We start from the raw sequence: 14,264 nt of genomic DNA on the forward strand, positions 1-14,264 counted from the left end.
TACATATTCATTTTGTTTTATATTATGAGAGCTTTATCAATGAAAATAATATGTAATGCATAGCGTAACAGTCAATAGTAGAATGATGTGTTGCTCCAAAATAATATTAGACGGCCGTACAGGTGTGCGGGTGCTATATGGAATGAGGGACAGGGGGTGATTGAAGAGTTCGGTTGTAAAACATCTAAAAGCGCATTCTCTCGGTCATATCGTTGTTTCGTTTGGCCGTATGGCGTCCTCTTAAGCTCTGCCCGTTATCTACATCTTGAAGGGATTCTCTCACGTCTCTCATTGTACAGTCTTCCCTTCCCACGTGTTTGTCATTAATTATTGTAAATAGTTAATTTTAAGTGTTTGTGTTTATTACTTTATCGGCAACTATTGCCTTTATAATCTAATATATGTATGAAAAATTGTTTTTCATTGCTGTTATTTTGTTGTTATTCGGTAACTGAACTCGTCATCTCCTCAAAGCTCCGGTGGTGGGATAGAGGGTTTTATTTGACCGTTCGGTCGAAACTTTCCGGGGCGGTCATCTGCTCACCCCCTTCCAATCAGACTTGTGGTGTTTTGATTCTGTCGCTATAATTCACCTAAGCACGTGGTGTAGCGGTATTGATCTCCTGTTGATACTGCCAGGTACCCCTTCAATACTTTTGGTGGGCAAGTTGACTTGTGACGTCAATGTATCCACTTTTGTTTCCAACTGGGCAATATGGTCGCGCTGGAGAGACACCATGTTCTCTAATTCCTCAATTTTGGCCATGTATTCGTCAAGGTACGAACATAAGGTCGTGTATATGTCCTGTAAGAAATTCCTATCAGTAATATCGTCTTACGCATTTTTCCAGTGCATTGTTCAGTCTGTCATTGTTAGCTCCTCTTTCTGACTGGTACTCCTTTTAGGAACATTTTCGCTCCGAGGAACAGTGGGACCAAACGCTGATTTAGCCGGCCAAAAGTACCATTTTTAAATCAACTAATAAAAATTTTTTTTTATTATATCCTTATAAGGTCATGTACAAAAATTCAAGGCCAAAAATTGATATAGTAATGGTTGGGTGCTATTTAAATATCATAACACTGTATTTTTTTGTTTTTTTTCTAGGATTTTTATTATTTCTTCAATCATTTTTTCCTGCTTAATTAAAAACTTTAATTAATCAGAGTTATCACACGTCCCACCGGATTGCCCAGGACACACATTCTTACGAAACCTGGTCAGCCAATAGCCTGCCGCCCACGCCGCTTAGCTCCAGGTAGACTAAAAATCGCCAAACAGGAATTCGCGGAAATGGTCAAGGCAGGTACCGCTAGACCTTCAAGCAGTCCGTGGTCTTCACCATTACATTTAGCACCAAAAGGAGAGAACAGCTGGCGTCCTTGCGGTGATTACCGCGCGCTGAACGCCCGAACTATACCAGACTCCTATCCAGTCAGACACANAACGGCGCGTCACGTCATAATAATTTGCACATATTTTTTATAAGTTTCACAGTGAATTAATTGCAGTTTTGTTTTAATTTAAAAGTTGTAAAAATTATTCTATTATTTTTAAATAATGGATAATCAAGTAGTATGTGGTAAGTGTTAACAATAATAAACTATATTAACAATAATATAATAGTATTTCTAAAATAAACAATATTTAATGGCACGGTAAAATTGTATAACTTATTTTATTTTATTTTATGTATATTATTAATTCCTTAATTGACAATTTAAGTATGATCTTACCTGACATACTAATTGATAAAGTTGCAAATATATAAATAAATTATAAGTAGGTCAATGGTATGATAACACGCTGATCACGTGACGGGCCTGTAGATTTGCCTAATATTTATTTTTAACACAAACCACGTTTGAAAATTTTCCGTATAATAAGCCTATACCTATTGCTTATACCTTAACCCCAAAAATTAATAAGCTTATAACTAATTAAGTCTTAAAAATTTCTCTTTTCTGGGACTTTCTAGACTTTTAGTCAGTTTAAGTTGTAAGTTCGTTAATAAACAAGTCTTTGATTAAGGGTGCCAAAAATAATTACTCTTATTAATTCAGCACTAACCCTAATTTCTTCAAATGCAATTAAATCCTTATACCGACTGCGTCAATGTTGAAGTCAGGGTTGAGGTGTAATAAATAAATAATAATCAAGGATTAAATATTTAATAATATATAATATTACTACACAAAATACAGAAAAAGTGCTGTAGTAGTTTCTGTGAAAAAGTTAATGCAAGGACCAGTTCTTGTCATCCGCGATCACTCAGCGTCACGCGACCTGTTGGACGAGGAGAGATAGCTGTGTCACAGTTGCCATCCAACAGTAAAGTCGAAAGTGCATTGTGACTGTCAAATTTAAATTTAAATCAAAATGAAAATATCGGTTCATTTAAATATTTTTTTAATATAAATCATAGAGTATTACTCTATAGTATAAATACATTAATATGGCGATAGTTAATAAAATAATGAAATAAAGAGTGCTTTTGAACCCTGGAAAAATCTAAAATAAAATAAATTTATATACTTTTGCATGATAAAATTGATTATTATAGATGGTTAAATTAGTGATGTTACTCCTTGACTTAGGTATAGTCTTTGATGTATGAGTAATAATAAAACACTTTAATAATTTTTAAGTAAATATTTTTACTAACAATACAAATTTCTTTTAATAACAAATTAAATAAATAGTTTAATAATCACGAACAGAATAACACAACAAACAAAACGAAAGCTGTGATAACGCCGAAATGGCGGGAACATGATCATCGTTATCGATCAAATGAAAACTGCTCCTTTTTTTTAAGCATCGTCGAACGTTCCATGAAAATTTGAAAATCACAAATCTAAGAAAATGTCGAAGAATTAATTTTTTTCAACTTTCATTAAAATAATATCGATTTAAAAACAAATCGATTTAACGATGAAATCGCCTTATTAGAATAGATCAAAAAATTGATTTAAATCGCATAGTACTATAATAGATGTCTTCATTTGCTAAACAAGAGATTGCCTTAAAAATTTAAGTTTCCATCTCTCTCTCCATCGTCAGACTAACTTCCTACACGCCCTGTAATATATAATATTAAGAAACATTTCATTTGGAAATGTTTCTGAATATTGCTCTTTTGATGCTACAATGACATTAAATGGGTTACGCGAATTGCCACGAACTGATAATTCTCAGACAAAAGACAAGTATACTCAGGCATCCACAAACTGACATTATGAAATATGCTACGAATAGTGTAATTAATACAAATACCTGGTTTCGGTACACTCTAGTGATATTAAGTAAAAACAAATAAAAAAAGACATCTTTGGGTAATGTTGAAGCATTATCAATTCGTGCAAAGGTGGTTTCCCGTCTTGTCATAGATGGGTTGAAAAAGGATAAATAAATATCGCAAATTTTATTTCAATGAAAAGTGTGATAATTAAAAATTATTAACACAAAATATACAGGGTCAGAATTAAGTAGGACTTATCAAGTTACGTTGGAACATCTTGGAGTTATTGTAAAAAATTAAGGTAAAATGAATGAATAAAATATATTAATTTATTATAGTTCTCATACAGAAATTTTTTGAACTAAAGTTACTACAAAAAAATCTATGTGAAACATCTAACAATTTTTCCATCATATTTTATATTTTCTATTTTTATAACAAAAAATATTATCCATTATAAATATAATTACTAGTATATTACAAAATATACCTATACATTGTAAAATTAAAGTTTAATATAAATCATGTAATAATAGTTTTACTCCAAAGCATTTTTATACCACATTGCTAATGAAGTAGATGCATTTAGCAATAAGGTTCGATTACTAATACCGGTCATGACTTCTTGCCATTCAGATGGGTGAACCTAAAAGAAAAAATGAATTTGAAACAAAATAATAATTAGAATTGAATAAAAACTTTTTTGTAATACCTTTAAGTTGCTAGCCATAAAGTGTGCAACTGGAATACTGAATCCAGTTGATAAATGCTCATAATCTTTAGGAGTATCATCACTAATAAGCCTGACAACAGATGAAGGCACAGGTATACTTTGAGTATATATTTCTAAATCTATGTTTTTTTCCAAGTCGTGAAGTTTCAATAGACCAAATTCATACCACCTAGTAAAATATAATGAAACACTTAAGAAAATTTTTTGTTTCTTAGGTGTGAATAGCAATATACATTAATTCATTGAGACTATGAACAAACAGCATGAAAAAATAATGCAATTGAGAAATATTTAAAGACACCAGATTGTAAGGTCACAAAATCTACTTAGTATTCATATTGAATTGCTAATAAAAATATTTTTTTATACTTGTCTTTACTGACACAATAAATCAAAAAATTAATAAATGGTAGAGAATAAACAACAATAAAACAATACTATTAAAATAAGTACTAAATATAATGTATGAAATTATTATTATAGTTTTAACAATCATAGTTTTATTAAATGTAATTATACACATTATTTTTTAATACAAACAATAACCTGACTTGACATTTACTTTTTTAAATAAAATTACTAAAGCAAGGTCAAAATTTAAAGTAAAATTTACAAAAGCAACATACATTAAACTTTATAATCAATGAATTTCAAAAAAACATTGAAATTAACTTGATTAATTTGGACATTTAAGAAAATGCACTGCCCAAGCAAAACAGATAATGCTGCTTGTGATATTTACTATAAATTTTACTATTTACTATTACTATAAATATGCCACAAACAATGAACAAATATCATTTCTACGGGATCACTTATGATATTAAGTTAGCATAAAACTATTTGGTATTTGTATTATATATTAAATATTGATCACATGTGGCTAATATAATCTAAAATTAAATTTATACTTAAAATATTAATTTAAAAATTTAAAAGTAAAATATATTTAACTCAAAAAGCCACAAAAAAAAAAATAACTAAAAAATGTTGGATAAGTATTTAAAGGACAAAGTTACCATTATCAACACTAAACACATACTGACACCCAGCAATATACCCTTAGTGACATTATCACTAAGTAATATTATTTCAATTACAGTTTCTTCTTCTTCTTCCTCGCCTTAATCCCAACTAATTGGGGTCGGCCACCCTTATCCTAAAATTCCACTTGACACGATCTCCCACATCCTCACATGAATTGTCCTCATATCACATTCAATAACATCTCTCCATCACATTTTTGGTCTTCCTTTAACATTCATTTCTACAACTGTTCTTACGGCTTCCAAGTGTTCTCTTCTCATAACATGATCAAACCATCTAAGTCTATTTTCTCTCATCTTATCTACGATTGATGCTACACTTATACTTCCTCTTATATGCTCATTTCTTATCCTATATTCTCTTATCTAAATTACAGTTTACACAAGTTTAATCATAAATTGTTTAACAGGCCAAGATTCTACTTAATCCTAGTTAAGTTCTTATTTTTAAACATCTCTATCGCTTCCCATATATTGAGTTCTTTGTAATTATTTAAGTATTTAATTAGTTTTATGGTTTCAATGAAGTGATTATGTGTCAATAAATGTTCAGCCACATGAGATTTATTATCTTCATGATTTTTAAGTGTTCTTTAAATCTGTCACCGATATTTCTTTTTGATTGTTCCATGTATCATTTATTACAACTTTCACATTGTATTTTATAAATGCCCGATTTCCCCCTTCTACTTTATCCTTAGCATTACCTAATAATTTTTATAAATTAATACTTTTAGATATTACTAAAATTCTAAAACTAGTACCAAATATCTTAAAAAATCTAGCTAGTTTATTTGAAATGTCTGGCTTTTTGAGTTAAATATTTTTAATATACTTTAGTTTTAAATTAATATTTTTAATATAATTTTAACTTTAAGTGAAATTTATATTGCTTTTAAAATAATGATATTCAAATCTAATATTGTTGGATGTTTTTTTTAGAAAAACTAATTTTAGCAAAATTGATGCTAGGAATCAATTGTTAACAATGTTTATTTTTATAAAAATATGTATTACATCAGTGAATAAGAAATTTTTTTTCCATTTGACTTAATAAAAATAGTCATTTATCAACCAAACCCAACCATGTCTCTTGGTTGCTCTAAGGCTTGCCTTTATTTGGTGTTAAATTAACAAAAATAGTATAAACAGTATTAATTAGAGATTGAATGTATTACTTTAATGTTGAACATACTTAGAATCAGTTGGCTCAACAATAAATTTTTCATATGCTACAATTGGTCCTTTTGGAACATGTAGTCTAACAGCATCAATACAATATCTAGTAGCTTGTGTAGCAGCTGAAAAACCAACTAACTGGGTAGCAAATGGATGATTTGGTGATTCCAAGCCCCTAAAATAATAAATAAAAAATTAAATAATTAATAATAATGTTTACAAAATTTATTTATATACCAAATAACATACTTAACATTACATTTTCCAAAAACTTTTTGAAATCCTTCTCGGACAGCACTAACAACAATTTCTTTTTCTGAAGCAATAATGACATCGGTATTTTCAAAATTTAAAGCTAAAAAAATAAATTATCTTGAAAACTTGTTGAATTATATCTAAATTATAATAAATAGAATGTACATAGTTAAATTTCATTAAAAATAAAATTTTCAAGTGCCAGGAATATTATAAATCTAAAATAGTAACTACTAGTTTCAGCACTAACCCAACATGTTTTATTTAAAAATGACTATAAAATAAAACAAAGAATAAATAGATAAAAAACATTATAATGTTTAAATTAACTTAAGTATAAAAATAAAATATAACTATTGAGTTAATGTGAATTTTATGATCTAATATTTATTATATATTTTAGCTTCGATGCGAAGCTGAGGAGGTAATGGTTTTTACTATGATGTGTTTTTTTGTGTCTGTTACCACTTTTTCTCAGCTCTCACCGAACGGATATCTTTCAACAATACGTCAAAAGATCACAAAAATTGAAAAAATTTCCCTCGTTCGAAAAAATCGCTAATTTTTTTAATTTATTTTACTAAAAACTGCCGTAACTTTTTCAAAAATGAACATATCAATATAAATTTTTTTTTAAACTTTTTAAAAAAAATGTAATTCAAAATATTGGCTTGGTTGTATAGCAATTTGTGTATATTCTAAATCCTCTTATACGTAACAAAATAATCCCATTTTCAAAAAATTACATAAAAATATAAAATTTAGACTATTCTTGCTGCTTGGTTTAAAAAAAATTAGTCATAGTAACCGTTTATACATTTATTAATAACGACGATTTTCCCTTTAAAATCAGTTTTCAACATAATTAGAATTCAGACCTATAATAAAAATCGAATAGGGTAATAATTCTTAGTGTTTAAAGTAATAATCAAAAATGGCTAAATTTATAACACGTATAATTAGATGTGTCAAGAAGAAATTTGGAATAAAAAAAAATATTAAGGGTAATTTTTTGTACTTTCAAACGATTATTAATTTGATTTTACTATTTATGATAAATTTATTTTGTAGTTAACTTAATTCTTATTAACGTTATATTTTATTCAGTGACATCAGTAGACTGTGAATCACAGACTATTACGTTGACAGAAGATGTAATGGTTCAAGTAGAATGTGTACCACAATCACATAACTTAGTTTCTCAAGTTGAGGGGATTAAAAACGCAACATCTCAGACCTCGATATTATTTTCTGAAAAATTTACTCAGACTAACTATTATGTTGTGTTTAATATATCTGAAACGCAAACAGATAAATTCGATTTGATAAATTGCGGAATACAAACTGTTCTATTATCAGAAGATATAATTTCAAAAATACAATCCACGGCAGAATCTCATAAATCAAATTCATTATCCAAAAATTATACGAACAGCAATGCTTTACAGTGTTCCATCTTGTCTATTCCAAATGATCCTCATTTGGACATTTTGAAAGAATTGTCTTTAGAAGGTATGTTTAATTTAAAATTGAGACACGATTAATTATATACAGTATTTTTTTTAGATTATGATACCGTTGAAGAACAAAGTAATCTAAAAATAACGTATCTCTCTCAAGAGGAGAATGATACACACGATATGAAAGAAAACATAATTGGAGAAATATAGTCTGAACAAGATTCCAATAAACAAATTAGACTAGCAGAAGAATTTGGAGAACATGATTTGCATTCATGTCATTCGATGCCTATAGAATCATGTTTAGAATGTATGTTTACTTTGAAAATAAGACAAACATTGAATACTTTTTGAATCTAATTCATTATCTTGTCCTAGTTTTAAAAAAAAATTTACTAGTTTGCAGTGGCGGGTATAGTAGGAGGGCCTAGAGGTGAACGTTTCCTCCATTAATATGTATTAATATCAATAAATAAGTTTGCCTACTAATAAGAGAACAAAAGGAATTAGAAAAATAAAATAATATTAATAATTATTTTTCTTCTCTCTCTTATAGCTAAAAATTTTACTAAATTTTTTAATCATAAATTATTTATTTCGTTCAACTCTTGTGGTATCCTATAATGGTGTTAAATTTTTTTTTGAAATAGTAATACACATAAATAACCAGATTATTTATTGAATAATGATATAATTAAAAAAATTACTAGTAAACAACAACTATTTTAAAATTTATTAACAATTTTAAGTAATGACTGGAGGTGAAGAATTAATACTTAATTTTATATAAAATTTCTTTAAAAAATGTATTAGAAATTATATGAAAAAAAATTTATTTTGTAATTCATGTTTTAGTTGATATAGTGTCAACTTTAGATTGGTCAAAATCTGTATTGGATGATACAAAGTTATACTCGGTAATTAGAAAACATATATTCAATATTTTTCTATTTAACTAATACTAACTACTTAAATTTTGATTATACACTATTATTAACTGTTAACACAAGCATAGTTTTTCAGAGAAGACATTTAAAATAAATAGAGTAACTATAAATAATGTTTATTAACACTATTTTTTTGATTTATAGCAAGATAGTATTATGGATGGACATCATGGAACTCATGTAGATGATAGACCAAAATTATATATGTTAGAAAATATGCCTCAACTCAAATTGATAAATGGTTATAATTATAACATGAGAGTACTGTACTCTCGAAAAGATTATTTTTGCATGACAAGAGTTGTAGATGAACATATCATAAGGTCTATAGAAAATAAAATGACTAAATATTATAGACAGACTTATATTCAAAATTGCAATTATAAACCACGAAAAAATGATCTTTGTGCAACTAAATATGGTAATCAATAATTTTACTTATATAAACAGTATAAAGATACGTACAATTCAAAGAGTTTTATGGCTTTATAATATTTATTTAATTAAACAATTTATAATATAAGTTAATATTAATAATTATTTAATATCTTTTATTTTTCATGCAAGTGCTTCATAACTCTGAATAATCAAACGATGTCTTTATTATAAAAACATTACATATTAAAACATAAATTAAAATTATCATTATTTTCCTTGTAATATTTTTATTACTTTAATTTAAGGAGTTGGCAGATGGTATAGAGCAATTTGTATTTCTGTTGAAGATAATGAGAATGGGGAACAGATGTATGTAATTAATTTACTTGATTGGGGAGAATCATTTACTGTGAAAGCTTGTGAATTACGTAGATTGGAGATGTGTTTTATAAAACATCCACCTTTGGCAGTTAAATATACCATATTAGGTATCTATGAGAGTATTAATTTATTCGTTTATAAACTAACAATTTATTTTTATATAGATTTCAAGTTATCAAATGCACATAAAAATAATATGCGTAAACTAAACAATAATACTTATAGATGTACCATACATTCCAAACTTGGCGATAATAACTATGTAATATCATCAAGAACAATTCTAAACATATTAAATAATCAAAAAAATTAATTATATTTTCTTAGTTGACTTAAATTTGTATTGATAAATTATTTTTTGCAATTTTTATTATGTAATTAAAAAAAAAATTTTATTTTCTTAGTTTGTTTAAGATAAATTTGTGTAATTAAAATGGTTTCCTATGTACTAAATTGTTCTTTTTTAACAATTACTTTTGAGATGTTTAAAAACAAAAAGTGATATAGGTACTATATATTTTATTTAGATTTTCTTATGGCCTCAAGTATTATATATTAATGAAATGAAAACATAGTTTCGAATCTATTTGTTAAAAATATGGTAAACTATACGAAATTGAAAAAGTTATTTGTTGTATTTTATTTGATCTCGAAAATTAATTATTTTCTTTATATTTTCAATGTATTTTTTTTCATATTGATTATCCAGTAAAATTACAAAATGACCTTATTATTATTATTATTAAAACAATAGTTTTAATGCTAATTTGGATAATTTACCTTACCAAAATTCAATGATGAATGGTTTATAACTTGCTTAACTATAATAGATTTTTAACTATTTATAGAAGTGTCAATACATTATATCCTACTGGCAGTAGCTCTACATAAAATAGAAATACTATCTTATACAATAAATATTTTAAACTTTTATTCACATTTTTAAACTCAATTTATTTCTATCAAATTTTTTTATAAGTTGTATAAGGAGCAATAATTGAAATTATTATTTCTGAATTTAAATATAGTAATTGTCATTTTTTAATTATTAAATGATTATTACATTATTTCAAAATACTAGGAAAATAATAAAAATTCAAGTAATTAAATCTCATCGTTGGGAATACAACTATGAAAGTTAAAACATTTTCCAGTTAATAGACTTATAACAATACATTTTAAGACAGAATTATTGTTTAATAATGTGTCTAAACATAATATCAAACCCCTAGATCAGAACCTCACAACTTGAAAATGTTTAATTTTTTTTTTTTAATTATTCGAAAGAGATTAAAGGGTATGATATTTATATTTGCATATGGTAATATAATATATATAAGAGTAAGATTTGTTTTTTTTTTTCATTGACAAAATTTATGTAGTACCAAATATACACAAGCATATTTTAATTGGTGTTACATTAAATACCAATAAAACTAGAAATCTCCAACTAATATTTCCTATACATGCAATCACTGTACTTGCACACCAATAAATGAAAATATTCACAGGGGCATTTCAATTAGTATTACCACTAATAAACACATGCTTATGCCTAAAATAACATAAATATTGTATCTGCTGTCCATTTAATTTTTTTTTTTTACTAACCGTTTGAAGCATCTTTCATTTGTGGATCTAATGTAGTAAGAACTGCATCAACAGAATTTTTAGCTTTTTCAGCTACCATAGAAAATATACTCGAACCACTTCCTCTCATCCAATTGAAAAGATCAGTTTTTCCATTAGTCCCTTGGTCATCTTTAAATTCTTCAACTTTTCTTGTTACATCACCCGTAATATCAGAAGTCTCAGTTCTATTAGAAATTGCTGGCCTAAGATCAACAATATTTTATTCAAATAGTTTAAAAAATTTCAATACTATATAATATAAGTTATAATTTAGATTACTAAATTAATTTACTTAGTTTTAACTATGCATAGTAAAAATTAGAAAAAAAAAACCCAGTACAGGGGGTTTGCGGCATAGTGGTGACGTGCATAGTTGGATCAAGTATAATGATATCTGACAGTGATTAAAATCACTATCAAAAATAAACGCTTCGATGTAAATCTTTAGATAGTGTTTAATTTTAAAATATTGGTGGATTTTTCCAAAAGCTACATGATCTGCTATTTTCTTATTTATATCCTGATTAAGATGAGGTATGTCGAATGAAAAAGGGATATAAATATTATTTATCATAAAAAAATTGTGTTGATCTATACACTTTTCAAAGAGTTATAACATTTTAAAGTTAAAAATGTAAAATATAAAATCGAGAATTTTAACACAAAAATAGCATTCGGTAGCCATTTTCACCATGAAGACAAAATAAAGTCCGAAATTTTTTTGTAGGAAGAAGTAGAAGAAGATCAAACGAGATGGAGGGATGTAATTGAATGCGATATGAGGATGGCTGATATGAGCATAGATGATTGTTACAAGTGGATATTTAGGAAAAGGTTGGCCGAACCCAAGTAGTTGGGAGTAAAGCGCGATAAAAGAAAGAGGAAGGAAATAGTGCATAATGGTCTAAAATCAAAATTAACTAATATGAACCTCAATTTTCAAAAATAATTTTTTTTGCTTTTATATGTTTAAGAAACTAAGACTAATTATAGAGTTTTAAGATCACAAATTGACAATTTGCTGTGCAAAGTGGTTTATATGAAAAAATAAATTAAAATTTTATTAGGAGCTATTTTTAGTGTATCTTTTCATACATTTTTGAAACACAATCAAAACACTAATATTTATTATTTTATATATTAAAAATATATACTGTTTACACTATAAAAAAAAAATTTAGTTTAATATATGATGAAAAAACTATACTTTTATTTACAATGAAATGATAACTTTTATAAATATAGTTATAATAAATTTATTATGGCTACCCCAGAATATAGCAGAGTAAATTAATAAATATATTCGATATTTGTTTGATTTTCATTTCATACTTATAAATTTGATATATACAAATATTTTTGCCACTTTAAAAGTTAATTTTAACATGCATTTTAGAATAATCCACCATGACAGTAATTAGTGGATGTGATTTTTTAATTTAACAATTCTTTGTGGTCAAACTAGGATATAAAGATATTTAAATTTATTTATGCATTTGGAGAATAAAGTTATTAACACAGGTAAAAAATATTTAATGCATTTAATAGAGTATAAATAATAAAATACTTTGTACATTTAAGTTTAAGTAATTTTGAAATTAGCAACCTTAAATATATAGAGAAATAGCATAATCAATATTTCTGAAATTCAGAATTAATATCCAGATTTTAAGAATTGGATTTTAGAATTTGACATTGTATATTTGTACAGATTATAAAATAATAAGTATTCATATATCAATATTATGTATATCTCAGTGAATAGAAAGTAGTAAAAACACAATACAAAATTAAGTACATATTTATGATGTACTACACTGACTATAATTTTTTTTTTTTGGCTCACAAATTTTTTCAGAAACCACTTGACATGTCTTAAAAATTAATTTCCAACCATTGGAACACTGTATTGATTAAAATCTTAAAGTGATAAGCTTAGATTTGAACTGTAAGTTCAATCTATAATATAAATAGCTTGTAAAAAACACTCACGAAAAAGTTGGAGTATGGAAATTTTGATTATTCATGTTATTTAACTGTAGAATAGATGTGTTTAATTCAGGTGTTCCTTCTAAAAATAAATTTTATCATTAGCAATGTTAATATTGTAAAAATTTTAAATATATACCATTTAGTGCATCAATAACATAACTTGGCAATGGTGTAGGTGGTGGTAATTTTGAGAGCAATTGATCTACTTTAAAATTTTCTAAAGAACCACAATATAGTCATTAAAATATAGTCTATAGGTAAAAAATTTAGGAGAATTTTAGTTATTGACCAAACTATTTTTATCATATATATTTTTAGATTATGTAAAAATTAGTCATAGGATTAACTTAGCAAATGTGATGGTAAATTTTCAATTTTTTTGGTAAATATTTCAGAATTTTGTTTTACATAAAATAGCTTGATTTAAAAAACTTACGACTAAATTAGTCAAAATACTATTAAACTAACTAGATATCTTGTTCTCATTTGACTTTTCCATCTTCATATAACAAAAACGCACAAGTAATCCAGAAGAATAAAAAAAATGAATGTTACTTAAATATTTTTAAATTGATAACCAACTAAAAATGTTGAATGACGAATTTATAAATTAAACAATAGATTTTGTTGTTTTGAAATTTCATCTTACAAAGAACATGCCCATATTTTTACGTTATTTAACAGTGAAGACATTAAATTAAAATTGAATATTTAAAATTTAAAAACAAATCTTGAATATTAATTAAAATTAAAAAAGTTAATGTTAAATTTAGTAAAATTTCACTTAATTCAGTAAAAGCTGGTATTCTAACTTGATATTACAATTATTTATCTCAATGATATCACGTGATAAATTTTGATAGATTAAAAGAAGTACGATCTGTGATAAAGTAAATTAAGTTCACTTAATTGGCTACTCTGTAATAATATAACACAGCTTGGAAAACAAGTTTGAATAGAAAGGGCATCTACTGGTTTATATTATCTTTGGTATAGACCACAAACCACTATATGACAAA

General features: G+C 26.2%; 2 protein-coding genes across 8 annotated transcripts; one reads left to right on the forward strand and one right to left on the reverse strand.

Moving 5' to 3' along the window:
* The first annotated feature begins 1,454 nt into the window (after window positions 1-1,454).
* LOC126905931 (uncharacterized) lies at window positions 1,455-9,947 on the forward strand. 4 transcript variants are annotated; one of them, XM_050686095.1, is made up of 9 exons: window positions 1,975-3,543; window positions 4,191-4,282; window positions 6,859-7,459; window positions 7,563-7,967; window positions 8,022-8,225; window positions 8,771-8,832; window positions 9,007-9,283; window positions 9,546-9,728; window positions 9,786-9,947. In XM_050686095.1, the coding sequence occupies exons 5-9, from the start codon at window positions 8,201-8,203 to the stop codon at window positions 9,932-9,934; spliced, it is 696 nt and encodes a 231-aa protein (XP_050542052.1). In that variant the 5' UTR covers window positions 1,975-3,543; window positions 4,191-4,282; window positions 6,859-7,459; window positions 7,563-7,967; window positions 8,022-8,200; the 3' UTR covers window positions 9,935-9,947. The 4 variants fall into 4 exon arrangements, with proteins under 4 accessions (XP_050542054.1, XP_050542056.1, XP_050542052.1 ...); XM_050686097.1 differs by lacking the exon at window positions 1,975-3,543 and adding an exon at window positions 1,455-1,583 and having other exon boundaries at window positions 6,859-7,967; XM_050686099.1 differs by lacking the exons at window positions 1,975-3,543; window positions 6,859-7,459 and adding an exon at window positions 1,455-1,583.
* LOC126905930 (protein PRRC1-B-like) lies at window positions 3,554-14,017 on the reverse strand. Of its 4 annotated transcripts, none has more exons than XM_050686092.1 (8): window positions 13,714-14,017; window positions 13,382-13,450; window positions 13,246-13,324; window positions 11,233-11,456; window positions 6,450-6,555; window positions 6,217-6,375; window positions 3,955-4,144; window positions 3,554-3,888 (listed from the first exon to the last, which is right to left on the reverse strand). In XM_050686092.1, the coding sequence occupies exons 1-8, from the start codon at window positions 13,748-13,750 to the stop codon at window positions 3,781-3,783; spliced, it is 972 nt and encodes a 323-aa protein (XP_050542049.1). In that variant the 5' UTR covers window positions 13,751-14,017; the 3' UTR covers window positions 3,554-3,780. The 4 variants fall into 4 exon arrangements, with proteins under 4 accessions (XP_050542049.1, XP_050542048.1, XP_050542051.1 ...); XM_050686091.1 differs by having other exon boundaries at window positions 13,382-13,462; window positions 13,714-14,015; XM_050686094.1 differs by having other exon boundaries at window positions 13,382-13,462; window positions 13,682-14,011.
* Window positions 14,018-14,264: the final 247 nt, after the last annotated feature.

Source organism: Daktulosphaira vitifoliae, unplaced genomic scaffold (genome assembly GCF_025091365.1).
Source record: "Daktulosphaira vitifoliae isolate Bord-2020 unplaced genomic scaffold, ASM2509136v1 Scaffold_4, whole genome shotgun sequence".
NCBI lineage: Eukaryota > Metazoa > Arthropoda > Insecta > Hemiptera > Phylloxeridae > Daktulosphaira > Daktulosphaira vitifoliae.